General features: G+C 46.4%; 1 protein-coding gene across 1 annotated transcript; it reads left to right on the plus strand.

Annotated features, from left to right (window-relative positions):
• The first annotated feature begins 8326 nt into the window (after positions 1-8326).
• On the plus strand, positions 8327-11681 carry LOC136544833 (uncharacterized). Its single transcript, XM_066536897.1, has 3 exons — positions 8327-8533; positions 8610-8690; positions 10803-11681. The coding sequence occupies exons 1-3, from the start codon at positions 8390-8392 to the stop codon at positions 11553-11555; spliced, it is 978 nt and encodes a 325-aa protein (XP_066392994.1). The 5' UTR covers positions 8327-8389; the 3' UTR covers positions 11556-11681.
• Positions 11682-15974: the final 4293 nt, after the last annotated feature.

A 15974-nucleotide genomic window follows, 5' to 3' on the forward strand; every position in this document is an offset into this window, starting at 1 on the left:
GTGTTGTTGAACCTTGACGAAGTGAACCCTTATGTGCAGTAAGTTCTCAATGAGCTTGTTACATACGCCGTCACTATCGTCTATCTATCCAACCCCCCTTGTCTCTTGCTTTTTCAGGGAATTTCTGAATACATACTGGACAGGAAATAGGGATCCTTCCCCTCAAGAACAAGATAGTCTTCTCAAAGGTGGTGTGCCCGATTTCATTTCATGGTTCGAAAAGAAGGTACCATCCAATTTACATCGTTCCATCTGTGACATCCCACTTTGCTCCTACGAGCGAGTAATGATCTATCTGCCCTCACCTTACAGGCACGCACGGATGCGGAAATGGATGAAGAGTTGAAACAGGTTGTCAAAGGCTTCCCCTATAGGGTCAAGTCATTCACCGTATATGATGTGAATGGCTATCGCTTCCACACAAGAAGCCACGAGCTCAGTCGGCCCAATCAAAAAACCACGAATACTGGAGTTCGTACGCCCGGCACCGATGACCGCGACTACTACGGCATAGTCGAAGAAATATACGAGCTCAACTTTGAGCTTCGCGGAGGTCATAAGCCAGTCATATTCAAATGCCATTGGTTCGATCCCAATGTCACGAGAAGAGCCCCTGAGATTGGACAAGTTGAAATTCGACAAGATTCCCTCTATCAAGGAGACGATGTCTATATTGTGGCTCAACAGGCCACGCAAGTTTATTATCTTCCATGGGCGTGCCAAGAAGATCCCACTCTTGAGGGTTGGTACCTTGCGTAGTTGGTATCACCACATGGCAAAGTGCCTGTCCCAAACGATGAGGATTACAACTTTGACCCAAACACATATACAGGGGAGTTCTATCAACCCGAGGGGCTAGATGGCATGTTTCACATAGACATGTTTTCGCTGATGGGCATGGAAGTAGATAATGACATTGATGAGGACGATGGAGATGAGGACGATGGAGAAGAGGCGCAAAATGCCAAAGACTTAGCAATGCTTGAGCGATTACGGTTTGGTGTTGCCATTGATGACAACGATGGAGATGAGGCGGAAATGTTAGACAATATTGTTAGTGATGACGACACTTATGATCCAGCCGCTGCCGATCCTGAAGATTATTTCTAATTCATGTAATACTATATTATTATTATTTTCTAGTTATGTTTCGTTCATTTTGCATCTCTATATTTGTCTATATTGTGCTAACTGGTTTACTCTTTGTATTTGCAGGCACTCGACAAAATGCCGGGCGGAAGGTGGACCTGGACCTGCAACTCGCTCTACGCGAGGACGACTCAGGAGGCGGAGGCGGAGGCGGAGGCGGAGGCGAGGAGCCGTCCGACCCACCGCCCCCGCGGCCGTCCGAGGAGGGTGGTGCAGTCGTCTGCCGTCCCCCCGCCCGAGGAGGACCGGACGACGACCACTGACGACGAGGACCAGCAGCTGGCCCCCCAGACAGGAGGGGGTGACACTTCCTCTAGAGGGTGGCGGGGGGGTGACACTTCCTCTGGGGGGGTGGCGGGGGGGTTCCACTTCGAGCACCTCATCGGCACCGTACTTGCGCGGGTCCTCGCAGCTCCCGACGTGGCCGATCCCGTTTTAGAGGAGGCCGGTGATTCGTCCCAAGGGCGACAAGTAAGTATCCGTTCATTTTGCATCTCTTCTTGTTCATATGCTGAAAACCGAACTGCGGACTAACAATTCTTCTTACTGACTCCTATAGGAACTGGGAACTTGTGTCCAGGGGCGATCATTGGCAGTGCAATGGGATCCTCGGCGGCCTGATCTGCCTGCACTACCCTGGTTTGGTCACCCACGCCCAGGTTGAGTCGCCTCCCTGGACGTGGGACCACTTCAACTCCGCCGTGGATGCCGTGTACGGCACCGTACAGGAGCGGATCAGGCGTGAGTTCTGGGTGAGTCTACATCACACTACATTGCTCAATACTATGGAATCATTAGACGTTCTTGAAATAATGAAAGGACACATGATGCCTGTATGCAGGACTTCTTCACGTTGGAGGAGGGGCATGACCCCGCCTGGGTGACGAAGGTGCAGGACAGGGCATGCAGGGGCCAAGTCATGGACCTGTACTACGAGGCGAGGCTACAGTGCCACATCAACCACTCGTGCGACGTCCTTGGTCGGTACCTGGGGAAGAGCGAGGCCAGGACCATGACACTCACCAGGGAGCAGTACCTCGCAGTAAGTTATAAAACATTGTTACTGACTCATTCCATGAAGAATAGGTAGCCTTCATTTTATATTCTAACATTTCTAATACAATACTTGATGGCATGCAGATGTGTCCTTCTTGGTGCGCCAGGCACAGAGACTGTTGGGCGGCCATCGTGGACAGTGGGTCTTCGATGAGTGGAGGGAGAGGCACGCCCTCCGTCGGGAGTGCCGCCTGCAGATGGGTGGGCCGGCGCACCACCAAGGCAACCGGCCCCTCAGTTCGTACGCCCAGGCCTGGGTACACGCTACGCACTTATTTATTTATTTGTTCTAACGCTCAATTCTCATTACTTCTAATCGTCTTTGTGTTTTCCTCGCAGTCCCAGTCGCATGATGGCCAAGAATGCAACGAGTTCATGGCATACGCCATGGCACACAAGGGCAAGGCGACAGCCCCGGACACCGTCTACAACCCGGAGGATGGGCCCGAGGCGTACAGCAACACGAGCGTCCACAGCAAGCTCACCGACTACGCCTCGGCGGCCCGCGAGCGGCATGGGGAGGACTTCGACCCCGCCACCCAGCCCCTTGATACCGACCTCGTGATGAGGCTCGGAGGAGGGAAGCAGCACGGCCGGGTACTGGATGGCCTCCAACATGGTCGACTCGACCTCTGTGCCCAACCTCGTCCAGATCCGAGCACAGAGCACAAGCTCCTCCGTCCCCATTTGACCTCGGCAGGCGAGCACACTGCAGCAGATGGCGGCACTCCAGGTTAGTTCTATTTCATTCGCCGTTCATTACTTTTACACATGTACCTTGCATTTGCATTGTTTAAACGTTGGTGATTGAATATTGCAGGCCACTGTGGAGAGGATGGAGGCTGAGAGGGTCGAGAGGGAGAGGGAGAGGGCCCAGAGAGAGGCCGAGAGGGCTGAGTGGGAGGTCCTGAGGGCCCAGAGGGCGGCCGAGGCGCAGAGGATGCAGGACATATTCTCATTCATGTCGAGCCTCGGCACCGCTCTCCCGGATGTGGTGGTGCCCCAGTCGCTGCTCGCTCCAGTTGTGCCTCCTACTCCTCTGGCTCTAGGCACTCCGGTGAGTATATATATATATGGTTGATCAAGTCCTTTAGCTTGTGTAGATACTAATGAATTCAATTCTTCTTTGTGCAACAGTCGTCGGGTTCGAACCCGACTCCTTCGCCTCAGCACACACACCCCGGCTAGACAGGTCCACCACCGCACGGAGGTGCCCCTTCAGGCTCCCATTGGGATCAGTGGCAGTAGGTGGTGCCCCTTCATGTTTCATTGACTTTTCTTGATCTAGGACTTGTGTTGGATGAAGACTTCTTAGATGTTGTCATGGATTTGCACATTGGATGTGCGTGTGATGGATTAGGAGGATGTGCTTGTGATGGATGTTGGATGTGCTTGTGATGTATTATGGATTATGTATGCGTTTTGTGTGATGCTAAATGCCTGTGTGCTGTCTCATGTATTATATATGAGTTTTGCGTGTTTGCTTTCGAAGGAAAGCAACAAACAAAAAAAAATTGCAAATTTCCCAGCTTTGCCGAGTGCCAACACTCGGCAAAGAAGTCTTTGCCGAGTGTCAGGGCTGTGGCACTCGGCAAAGCTGGGAAAAAATGCTGCAAAAACAGCCACTTCCCCAGTTTTGCCGAGTGCCACAGCCTGGCACTCGGCAAAGAGGTCAATTTTGCCGAGTGCCACAGTCTGGCACTTGGCAATGAGGTCAATTTTGCCGAGTGCCAGATGGTACCACTCGGCAAAGACTATTTTTAAAAAGATTTTTTTAAAAAAAAATTGTTTTCTTTGCCGAGTGCTCAGCCCTGGCTCTTGGCAAACATTCAAATTTTGCCGAGTGCCAGTCCCTAGGCACTCGGCAAAACCGGCGTCAAATGTTGACGACAGTTATTTTTTTGCCGAGTGCGGGCTTGGCACTCGGCAAAGACTTTGCCGAGTGTCGATTTTTGGCACTCGGCCAAGAAATTTTTGCCGACAAAATCTTTGCCGAGAGACCTTTGCCGAGTGCGGCACTCGGCAAAGCCTTTGCCGAGTGCTTGGCTGGCTTTGCCGAGTGCCCCCAGCACTCGGCAAAGAGGGCGTCTGCAGTTGTGTTTGCACTGCATTATTGCTCCTATATGGAAATTACAACCTCCCCTTTTTCTTTACTACTGTAAACCATTTTATAGTTGTATTATTGGCCGTTATTGGTGACGACAGTGAGCTCCATTTAAACGGACTGGTTATGGGGACATCACTGGTTGACTAGATAATTAATAAGGAGTAAGATTCTGGTACATTCGGTACCGGTAGGAAGAACATAAGGGAGCAATGCAACAAAAATGCCCCGTTTGGATGCCACGGTCTAAAGTTTTGCCACTAAACTTTAAACCACTTTAGCTCTTGAATTTCCAAACATGTAGTCTAAAATACTATCAAATTTAACCAACCTCATAAAAAAGTCACTAGTTCATTAGGCTACACAAGTGAACTAAAGTAGTCTAAAGTTAGTACTTAACTTTAGCTTACTAATTAAACTTTAGAGCATGAGAAACAAGCAAGCCCTAATAGACAAAAGATATTCCCACACCTTTTATTTATTATTACTGTAAAGCTTGGTCGTCCCATTCACTGCCCTGTTCCTTTCATGGAAAGCAAGACGAAGCTTCGTGCTATATTCTCATTCCTGTGGAAGCATTGAGAAGGATGTAAACCGTTTTATAGTTGTAGCATATAATATATTGCCGACCGGCCTGTGATGGCGGTGAGCTCCGCTTACACATTGCAAATGGAATGGTTGATAAGAGCAAGGGGCTTTTTTTTGATAAAAAGCAAACTTTATTAGCAGCAGTGTGCTGCAATGATGGTGAATGAGTCACCAATTACATATTGCAAGGCTATCCTTGTAGGACAGCTGTTTACATGACTAGTATTGGTATAGGTGATCCGTATTTGAGAACTAGTTGAATGCCTGAGTAGCTAGGACATGAGCCGTGGTATCGAGCTTTCGAAGAATCTTAAAAATCTTTGCATTACTCCTTGACGAATGATTTATGTACCTCTGTGTGAAGCACTTGGCATCCCAATGCGGCTGATTTGTGTGGTCATTCCCATTGAAGAAAGTCACAAGCTATTGCAGACAAAAATATCGGGTAATGGATGCCTAGTGACAAGGCAATCTGCGCTGCAAGCGCCAAGGCAAAACCAGCTCGCCTTGGAACCTGCATTGATGAGTCAGGCGTAGTGGATGCATCCGTCTAGCACCTTGTGCCGGGAAAAAGCGCCAGCTGTGTCACAGTGAAAACAGGTGGGCCTGGTATACGTAATCTCAAATGCTGAGAGCTGACGGTGTTCAGCTAGTACACTTGCAACCCCTTGCAAGCACAATTGTTACCTTGACCAAGTAGTCGTAGGCTCGCTTGCTTCTGCAGCCTGCATGCACTGCATGACTGCTTGAAGACCACGTGCATGCTGATGCCATTCCTGTGCAGCTCTTGGACAGCGCGTTTTGATGCACGGCACCACAGCATCATTGTGCACCACAGCGCGTTTTCATGCTGCCCCGTCATGTTGTGACTCGCTGCCGCATCTGCTCGAAAGCAGCACCGCAGCATCCTTGTGGCTGTGGCTGACGCACTCGCCATGATGTCGCTTGCCCCTGTGTTCACGCGTGCTTGGTGCCCGTGCCGCTGCGCCGCTGCTGTGCATGGGCATGTGCCATGCTGGCAGCTGTAGAGCGTTTGAGCAGCCCGCGTGCCACGTGCCTGAGTCTCCTGCCTGCCTGCTCTCTCTACCTGCATCGCTGTTCCTGTGAGTAGATGAAAAAAGCGCATGTTGTTCTTGGAAGTGGTGTTTGAAGGCCGTGTAGCCATCGGTCTGCAGTGTGCTCTGAGTCGCACTCCTGGTGCAGCTGAGAATGAGCAGTATTCTGTGCTTCACCAGCTTGCGTGGACTGCATGTCTATGTCTCGGTTAGGGAGACGAGCATGCTGCTGCCCTTGCACAGCGAGAAGGAAATTTTGCTCCTGTCCGCCTGATGCTTATACTGATGATTATGCTGAAAAGTTGTGAGAGGAAAACACTGTTTCATGGCTAAAAAGTAACCCAAGCGAACATGGCACATTGCCTTGTTGTTGTTGGACCTGTTCCTCATCTTTTTGGCCCTTTTCTCCGTCATTGCCTTGTTGATTCTGACCCTGCAAATTCCTTTCTTCCAAGCAGAGTGTAGACGTTTTAATTTCAGCCGCAACTGCACTATGCACTTGCCAAACTGCCAAACTGACCATATATTATTGGTTCTAGAGGCGAGTACCATTTCTCGCTTTCCATATGTACCACAAAGTGGTAAAAAATAATTGTGTCTGCTCATCGGTTGTGTTCTGAATAATCAGTAACGATAATATTTCCTGTACTCCATCCTATTCTAAAGGTAAAACAGAAGTGCATAAAGAAGGTTGTGTTCTCAGGCATTTGAATCTCTTTGAACCAATTTAGAAATGAGCCTTTCCCTTCTGGTGTACATGGTCGATAAACACATGTAAGGATCCAGTTGGAATTGTCATGTTTGGAGCAGAATTCAACAGATAAAGCAAAATCATTGTTGAATATTTTAGCTCCATCAAACACTGAACTTTTCCAAACTATCAAAATTGCCCCCGAGGCCCTAACTGATGGGAGGAACTCAAAAGCATCTAGAGCTAGGGGGCAGATTTTCCTGATGAAAGATACATCCATATTTTCCTTCTTGGTTTCTTGAAGACAGACAACATCACGAAAAGCATCAGAGATCTTGTTTCTAACTGGATCCCATTTTCAGGCAGAATTGATGCCTCTTACATTCCAGGTCAACACATTCCAGTTTTTAGTTAAGGTCTGATTCATTGGGAAAAAATGCATTAGAAGAAGTTCACAGATCCATGCTTAACATGTATATATCAACAACCAGGTCCATAGGATTAACAGCCGTTTGTAATAACTAAACTCACCAAACTGTTGACAGACCAAGATATGCACCATTACAATTACATTCTGTCTGAGTGCTCAAGCTGAGCCAAAAAAAGCTATAAGCCAAAAGAAAGTTGCCCTTAAGGCTTCCTAGCTTCTCTCTACTGCATTTCTGTTCAACTGTCATTTTCACCATTGCCCTCAGGTTCTGCCTCTTTCCCTGCAGGCCCACCAGTGTCTCCCTTGCCTTCTCGTGTCTTGCTCTTTTTCCTTGCCACAGGTTCAGCCTTCTTCTTCTTGAATAGCAGGGCCAAGTCCCATTTGCAATTGTTTACGTACGGTAAAGAACCGTACAAGCTTTATATTAGTCGGTGAGAAGGGATGTACAACTTTTTATTAGTCGTATTATTGCCGGCAGGTACTGTGAGGACTTTTTTATATTTTTAATCCCTTTTTATTCAATACTTTAGTAATAATCTCTCAAAAAAAAACTTTGCGGATCTGACCATTTTGGTCGCGCCAGTGCCGTCGGCCCGACAAAATAACGTTGCCGCACCACATGCATTGGCGTGGCAAAAGGGCTAGATCCGCAAAAAAAAATTGGGAGCGATTATTATTAAAATATTGAATAAAAAAGGATTAAAAATAAAAAAATGCCCACGGTGACGGAGTGGTGGATGTTGATATATAAGTTGACCCACCATCTGACCACCTAACACAATAGTGACGCGAGAATAGTTGTAGACTTTTGTGACCTGTTATTTTTCTAGATAACAGAAAAAATCGGCGTCAGACTTCTTCAAAGAAGCATCAGACCGAAGTTCTTACACTTGCAAGCGCACACACATCCTCCATACATATTATCTCCACTGAGCGTCTGTTTTCTACAGTAAAATATTTCATAGGACAAAATTTGAATGTTAAAATGATTAGTATTTTGAGACGGAGCAAGTAGGATATATCGTAGTTTAGTGTGGCATGATGACATCCCAAGGGGCCAGTGCCTTTCCTTGAGCTTTCTAGCTCATTTCGGGCCACACAATTTCTCGGCCTGTTACCGTCGTACAAAAAAAAAATGAAATTAGTGCCCCCACCCCCCCTCCCCGCAATTTGGGTCAGCTTGTATATAAATACAAGTGCACCATCTCTGATTTCTCGTGATCCAATTCCCAAGTTCCCAGCGTCGCTTCACACCATCCGCAGCTTTAATTAGCTACCTATCTGCTGTTTTCTTTTTTGTCTGCTCAGCAGGTACAATGGTGGATTCAATGACGGACCAGAGCAGATCCGCACCAATCGTACTGGGCAAACGCAAGGAGATGATGGCGTCGCGTCTCGGAAGTTCACAGCGCGAATTCGAAGAAGCTCCGGTTCGAGTTCGTCGACAAGTGATCTGCACGGTGAGATCAGCATCAGCTAGCTCGCTTTTGTTCACACTCTGCATAGCTGATCTTTGTTTTCCTGGGCGGCGGACAGGTGTTTGTCGACTACTGCACTCCAACAGATGAGAATGAGATCGAAGAGCAGCAGAATAACTTCACTGGCTTCGGCTACTGCGTACGATTTTCTCCACGAGCATGCATACGTTCTGAATTAGAGTCAAACATACATAGGCGGATAACTTCTGTTTCCTTTCTGCGTACGATTTTCTCCACGAGCATGCATACGTTCACAAATCACGTGATTTTTCGTGTGAAAAACACACGCTTCGCGGCCACTAGCGCTCGAACCCCTGACCTCTTGCTTTGCATCTTCAGCCCGACAGCCCCTAACCACTCCACCTGCAAGCTGTTTATGTCAAAATGAGATTTTCGTCCTAGCCATTTTATATTTATCTGATTTTGAAATAACTATTTGGGACCCTAAACAATATCAAATGAAAAAGTTGGCAACTACAAAGTTTTATAACTTTTCCAGATGTACAACTTTCATTTTGGTAGTTTCTCCATCCGAGGTCGTTTACAAAATTTAGATTTCAAATTTTAGAAATTCAAACGTAGTTTTCCATGATAAGATGATTTCAAATCAAAAAGTTGTCAACTACAAAGTTTCATAACTTTTTAACATCTACAACTTTTATTTTTGTTATTTGTCCATCCGAGGTCGTATAAAAAATTCAAATTTCAATTTTTTGGAAATTAAAATGTAGTTTTCCTTTATAAGATGAATTCAAATAAAAAAGCTATCAACTACAAAGTTTCATAAATTTTTGGGATCTACAACTTTCATTTTGGTAGTTTCTCCATCCAAGGTCATTTACAAAATTTGAATTTTAAATTTTAGAAATTCAAACGTAGTTTTCCTTGCAACATGATTTCAAATCAAAAAGTTGTCAACTACAGAGTTTCATAACTTTCCAAGATCTACAAATTTTATTTAGGTCATTTGATCATTTATTCATCCGACATAGTGGTAATAACACTGTTCTCCAGAAGCCGACTGGCTACTAAATTTACAATTCATTACAAACAACAACCAGATTTGTAATTAATCATTTAAAAAATATTATTTTAAAAAAATCCCTCTCCCTCTCTTTGGCTTTCAGAATTTCATCCCAAGTATTAGGAGCATAGAAAAAGACACGTGCATGAACACAACCGTTTATTGCGTTATAAGGCCATCTCAGTAGTTAATAACTCCAGACACTTCGAGCCCAATAATAAGTTCAGCACTTAGACACTTCCAGCCCAATAACAAGTTCAAAGTTAGAACACCGCACAACTCACTCAACGTATACACCTAGTCTATCATATCACCACCGAAACAAACTAAGGGCCTGTTTCGATCTCAATTGGATTATTATAATCTAGGTTATGCATAGGATTATTATAATTAGGATTATGGACAACAATAATCAGAGTGTTTGGGTCCCTAGATTATGGTAATCGGTTGTGTTTGGTTAAAGTGAGAAATTTCTATCTTTTTCACTAGTTTGCCAAGTTGGACATTTAATTGGGGGCCAATTTAGACTTTCAGGATCCATAATCCCCTAAAACCTTGTTTCACTTGGATTATGGGATTATGGTAATCATGGGTTTTGATTATAATAATCCATCCTATAATCAAATCCTATTTGGATCAAAATTTGATTATATAAATTTGATTATTATAATCACACAGCAATCCAAACAGCTCCTAAATATAGCATAGCAGAAACATTCTCCCATGTTCTCCATCTTCTCTTCCGGTAAACAGTATCTCCTGGTCGATCAATTTGCCAGATTTGACAACATCGTCAAACCTACTATCTTTCTTCGCCATCTTCTTTATCTCTTCTGGTAATGTTTCCAACTCCTAGTCCAATAAATGTTTGTCAAAGAACAACAACATTTGTTACTCACACTCCTCTATCTAGCAATCCTTTCAGAAATGTTTGCTATTCTGTCCTTGACGCGAACACCTTTGCTCTGCTAGCTGTTTCTTGTCCATAGTGCACAGAATTAGCCAATTTCTCACAAGCTCATCAGCATTCTATTAATTTATAACGAAGTTGGCTGTTGGCATGGCCGACTAGTAGCAACCATTCTGAAAGCATAAGCATTTTCATAGTTCCCAAAGCCCCTACAGGGCTGCACAACTACAAAGTTTGTTAATGTTGAGATTAAAAATACTGACCACATACGACATGCATATATAGCTGATCCTTTCTTTTCTGTGGAATATAAGCAGGCCATCGTCATCCACTGCACACCAGCCGATCAGATAGTGGAACAGCAGGAGCGTTGCTCCAAATACTCACAGCAGGCTATTGGGTTTGCCATTTCCACATACAGCGGGTTCCTTGTTTCTCCAAAACCATACTCCACTGGAGACACTGTCGTCAAGATCGCCACCTCAGCTGCCTTCTTCGTGGCCATCATTGCTGACTTGGTTTCGTGGAGGATGAAACCAAGGTGGGGAAGGGCTTTGGTATATATATCATCGTTCCATCTGATGCTGATGACATTTGGCATATTCGTCTCATTCGACAAGGACTATGGATACCTTATTCTCTTGGTATTGCTAATAATAATGATTGCGGCCACTCTCCAACGCAAAATATGGCATGGAGTGTGGCAACAAAGCAGGGACGACAACACAACAATCAGTCAAGACCTTGACTTAATGTTCGACTTGTCGGCCCTTATCCTCAACTTGGATAGCATCATCACCATGATCACTACCATTAGCGGGCACTTCCCTTCGGGCTTAAGCAAATACGAAGCAGCCAAGACCACGGGGTTCTTGTTGTTCTCCACCATCGTCCTAAGCCTGTATCTGATGATGGTGGCAACGGTGAGAACTGTGGCGCTCACTGTCACTTCCATGTACCTCGATGTCTTGCTGATGGTTCTCCTAGTGAGCACACTTATCGCCACCTCAATCACATTTATATATTTTTTAGGCCAAACATTGTTAGAGGAGGGGGAAGTGCCCACATGAGATGAGAGTCATAATAGTAACTACTAGTACTCCTTTGTTCTAAATTATAAGTCATTTTGGTTTTTTCTAGTACTCCCTTAATTCTAAATTATAGGTTCGTTTTGGTTTATATAGGTACATAGTTTATCTAGGTAGATATGTTCATTCTAAATTATAGATGTGACATGGGCACATGGCAGTCTTGGAAATAACGCTATGAAAATATCCACTGAGACTGGCTTTAGAAGCTTTACGAGTCGGGTAGCATCCAGAATTTAATTTAAGGGCACCTTCCAACAAACGGAACCATCCGCTGTACTTTGCAGCCGCCCATTTCAACTTGTTCACACATTGAGCTGAAAACGATGACCTCTTACGTACCTCAATTTGTTCAATATACTAAGGGCATGTTGACATGTTTGGATACTATGGGTTAATTGTTATCTAGCTAATATTAACAGGCTCACTACCGGAATCCTCAAATTTGCCGAGTGTTTATTTCTTTGCCGAGTGTATTCCCTCGGGCACTCGGCGAACAAATTCTTTGCCGAGTGTTATCCTAAAAAAACCTCGGCAAAAAAACACTCGGCAAAGAGGAGAGTTTGCCGAGTGTCAAACAAAAAACACTCGGCGAAGGGAGGTTCGCTGTGTGTCTTAAAATCAACACTCGGCAAAGTTAAAAAACAAATAAAAAAACCCACCCGCAATAAAAACCCCGCTCTCCCCTCCCAGCCCCCCTCGTCCCGCCCGCCCCTCCCACCCCATTCCCCCGCACCCGCCCCCCTCCTCCCACACCCGCCCCAGCGCCGATGATTTCCCCTCCTCCTCCGTCCCTCCCCTCCATCCCCTTCTTCTTCCCCGCCGATGGCCGCCGGATCTGGCCCCTCCCCTCCCTCCCCTTCTTCTTCCCCGCCGGTGGCCGGCCCCTCCCCTCCCTCCCCTTCTTCTTTCCCGCCGGCGGCTGGATCCGGTGGAGGGAGGCAGAATCCATGGCGGGCATGCAGATCAGCGGCAGATTCCGGTGGAGGGTGGCCGGATCCATGGCGGACGCGCCCCCCGGTGGATGGATCCGGTGAAGGGCGGCCGGATCCATGGCGGGTGCGCCCTCCAGCGGCGGATCCAACGCCGGCGCGCTTCCCGGCAGTGGATCCAGGGCGGGCTCATCCTCCGGCGGCGGATCCTGGGCGGGCTCGTCCTCTGGCGGCGGATCCAGGGCGGGCGCAGTCTCCGGCGGCGTATCCAGGTAGATCTGGCCGAGCAGCACCTCCAGCGGCTTCTCCAGGCGGATCTGCGACCGTGGTGGTCAGATCCGCGGGCGAGGTGGCCGCTCCTGGCCGCGTGCAGGGGCAGCAGCATGGATCTGGGCGTGGGTGTGCTGGCGGCGGCGTGGTGGCGGATCTGGGTGCTGGAGGAGGTGGCGACCGGTGGTGGCAGTTGTTTTTTTTTATTTTTTGCCGAAAATGTTTGCTGAGTGTTTTTTGGGCACTCGGCAACGTCTTTGCCGAGTGCACGACAAAAAACACTCGGCAAACTAGCGTTTGCCGTAAAAGGGTTTGCCGAGTGTTTTTGGGTCTTCGCCGAGTGCCCCGGCACTCGACAAAGCTGGCGGATCCGGTAGTGGCTTTGCTAGGAATACCGTAGCAAGGCTCAAATTGGCTTTTGTGCATTCATAGTTAGCTAGCTAATATTAGCTCAAATTTGCTCTAGTGTTGACTAATAGGTGGGCTAACTTTTTAGCCAAGTCTTCAATTAATTGTTAGACAACTAGCTAATTAACACATCTATTTGCCCTTAGTTTTAGCCCCAACTAATAACTAGCCATGTGTATCAAACAACTCAAAATAAAGACGGGTCCTCCCATTCCCGGAATATGCGAGAATGCTCTTCATCTCACCTGATCCCATCCACTTCATTCGGTTGTCATCGGCATGCACTTGGTGCTCCACACGGGTGCTTGCCGTAGTATGGTGGATATTTAAGTTAAGGAATACCCTTTCATGCCACAAGTATTTGTACAAGTTGACATCATGTATTAATCATTGACGCGAACTACAATCAACACACCGGTAAGGGACTAGATTGCTCGGTATAGACATGCCCAAGATTAGCCTAACCGACCCTTATGTTTGTTGACGCCTAAACCACATGTTCGCACACGAATATGATGCCACCGGCACGCTAGAAAGTGGCGATTTTCGTAGCCTTCCCATGCGGCATGAGCACCATGACATAGGCCGCCATCAGAGCGTGAGTCAGACTCGGACCAAACGGTACGGGGGAGGACGCGCGCGACTTAGCTCGAAATAATTTTTCTTGTTCTATTGCTTATAAAAATATAGCAAAAAAGATTCAACGCTGGAGTTCGGACCCAAGCCATTGAGCTAAGTCACGCGCGTCCTAACCAGCTAAACCGCAATGGCATTGTTGCATGTTCCTCGGAACAATTATACTTGTTTCATTTTAAATGCCAAGATCTACGGCGCCGAGCTCGACATCCATTTCAAATGCAGACATCATCACTGTAAAAACTGTGACATCCATTTCAAATGCAGACATCCATTTCAAATGCGCCGAGAACAGACCTTTGATCCAAGGGCCAAATCAGGCTCTAGTCCCGGCATTTTTTTGCGCCCGGGACTAGAGAGACCTTTAGTCCCGGTTGGTGGATCCAACCGGGACTAAAGGTCCCTGCCCAACGGCTCCTGCGCCAGGTCGTTGTGGCAGGGGACCTTTAGTCCCGGTTGGATACACCAACCGGGACTAAAGGTCGACCTTTACTCCCGGTTGGTGGATCCAACCGGGAGTAAAGCTCTTGTCCCGGCTGGTGGCGTGGCCCGTGGCTGAAAACATACCTTTAGTCCCGGTCGGATCCACCAACCGGGACTAAAGGTCCACCCTATATATACCGGTCGGCTTCTTCCTCCCCGAGCCCGCCCGAGAGCTCAGTGTTCTCGCTCTTCCATCCATTCTTCTTCGATTCTCCGTCGATTTCTTCGATTCCTCCGTCGATTCTTCGGTTCTAAAGGTTACCAACTTCAAACTCTCATGTTTCACCATTGTCTTATCTCATTTTGTTCACTATATATAATTATATATATATGGTTCTTTATTGTGGTTTTTTTCATTTGTAAGCAATTTGAGCTCAAAATCACTTAAAGTTTGCATATTTACATTAAGGAAGGTTAAAGTAGCTATTAAAAACTAGTATTCACCGTTCATTTGTAGCATGCATAGCACACTTCATTGTTTAGAGATATAGAGAATTTTAGAGTTTTTTTTAATTTTATTTGATTATAAAATGAGAAATTTATAGTGTATTAAAAAATGAGTATAGAGAGTAGATGGCAACTGCTTCCGGGTCCTCGGCCTCTCATGGGTTCCCAAAGCGACTTAGGCCGGGCCTCCCACTCATTGCATGCGGCAAGTGTTGTGATGAGACGAAGATTGTGATGGAGTACCGAGTGAAGAAGGAGGGTCCGAACAAGGGTCGCATTTTCTACAAGTGTCTGGATCGCAATGTGAGTTATTTTATCGTATTTAATGACTATGGTTAGTTTATACCTATTTTCATGATGGTTGTGATTAAAGTTCTAATTTATGTTTTAATTTCAGTGGGATGGCACTGGATGTTCAGGCTTCTACTGGGAGGAAGAATATGTTGAACTCGTGCAAAAATATCTTGCACAACAGGCAGATATGGTGGCTAATGATGCAGTGATCCAGCCAAAGAAGCCCAAAGATGTTGAACAAACGGGAGATCTGTTTGTTTTAGTTGAGATTGGTCGCGAAATCCTTGTTCTGCTGAAGTGCATTTTAGCTTTAGTGTTTATAGTGGTAGTTGGGATTGTCTACATTGTAGCGAGGCTTTCTTAAATTTATAGCTTTTGTGGTGGTATGCATGTTGTATAGTTAACTAATTATGTTCTAGGTTTTAATACGGTATTTATGTCATGTAATGCAGATGAGTCGGCATTGGATGTACAATACTGATCGTCGCTCACAAGAGTTCATGGACGGCGTGCATTCTTTGTTACGTGCGGCCGAGGCAAACAAACGCGATGGTTTCATGTGCTGTCAATGTGCCGTATGTAAGAATACGATGGAATATGCTAACTCAAAGACTCTTCATTCACACTTGTTCAAGTCGGATTTCATGGCAAACTATATTTGTTGGACGAAGCACGGAGAAACCGGAGTTTTAATGGAAGAAGGTGAAGAAGAACAATGGGGCGATGATGACATTTTTGCTGAATATGGTGCCTTCAATGATACTGCAATGGGGGAAGCTGAAGAAGAGGTGGGGGCAAAGGAGAAACCCGCTGAAGAAGAGGCGGGGGCAGAGGAGGAGCCTGCTGACGATCTTGGTCAGGCCATTCGTGACGCACAAAGAGAATGCGAAAGTGAAAAGGAGAAGATCAAGTTCGACCGCATGCTAGAGGA

This window comes from Miscanthus floridulus, chromosome 3 (assembly GCF_019320115.1).
Source record: "Miscanthus floridulus cultivar M001 chromosome 3, ASM1932011v1, whole genome shotgun sequence".
NCBI lineage: Eukaryota > Viridiplantae > Streptophyta > Magnoliopsida > Poales > Poaceae > Miscanthus > Miscanthus floridulus.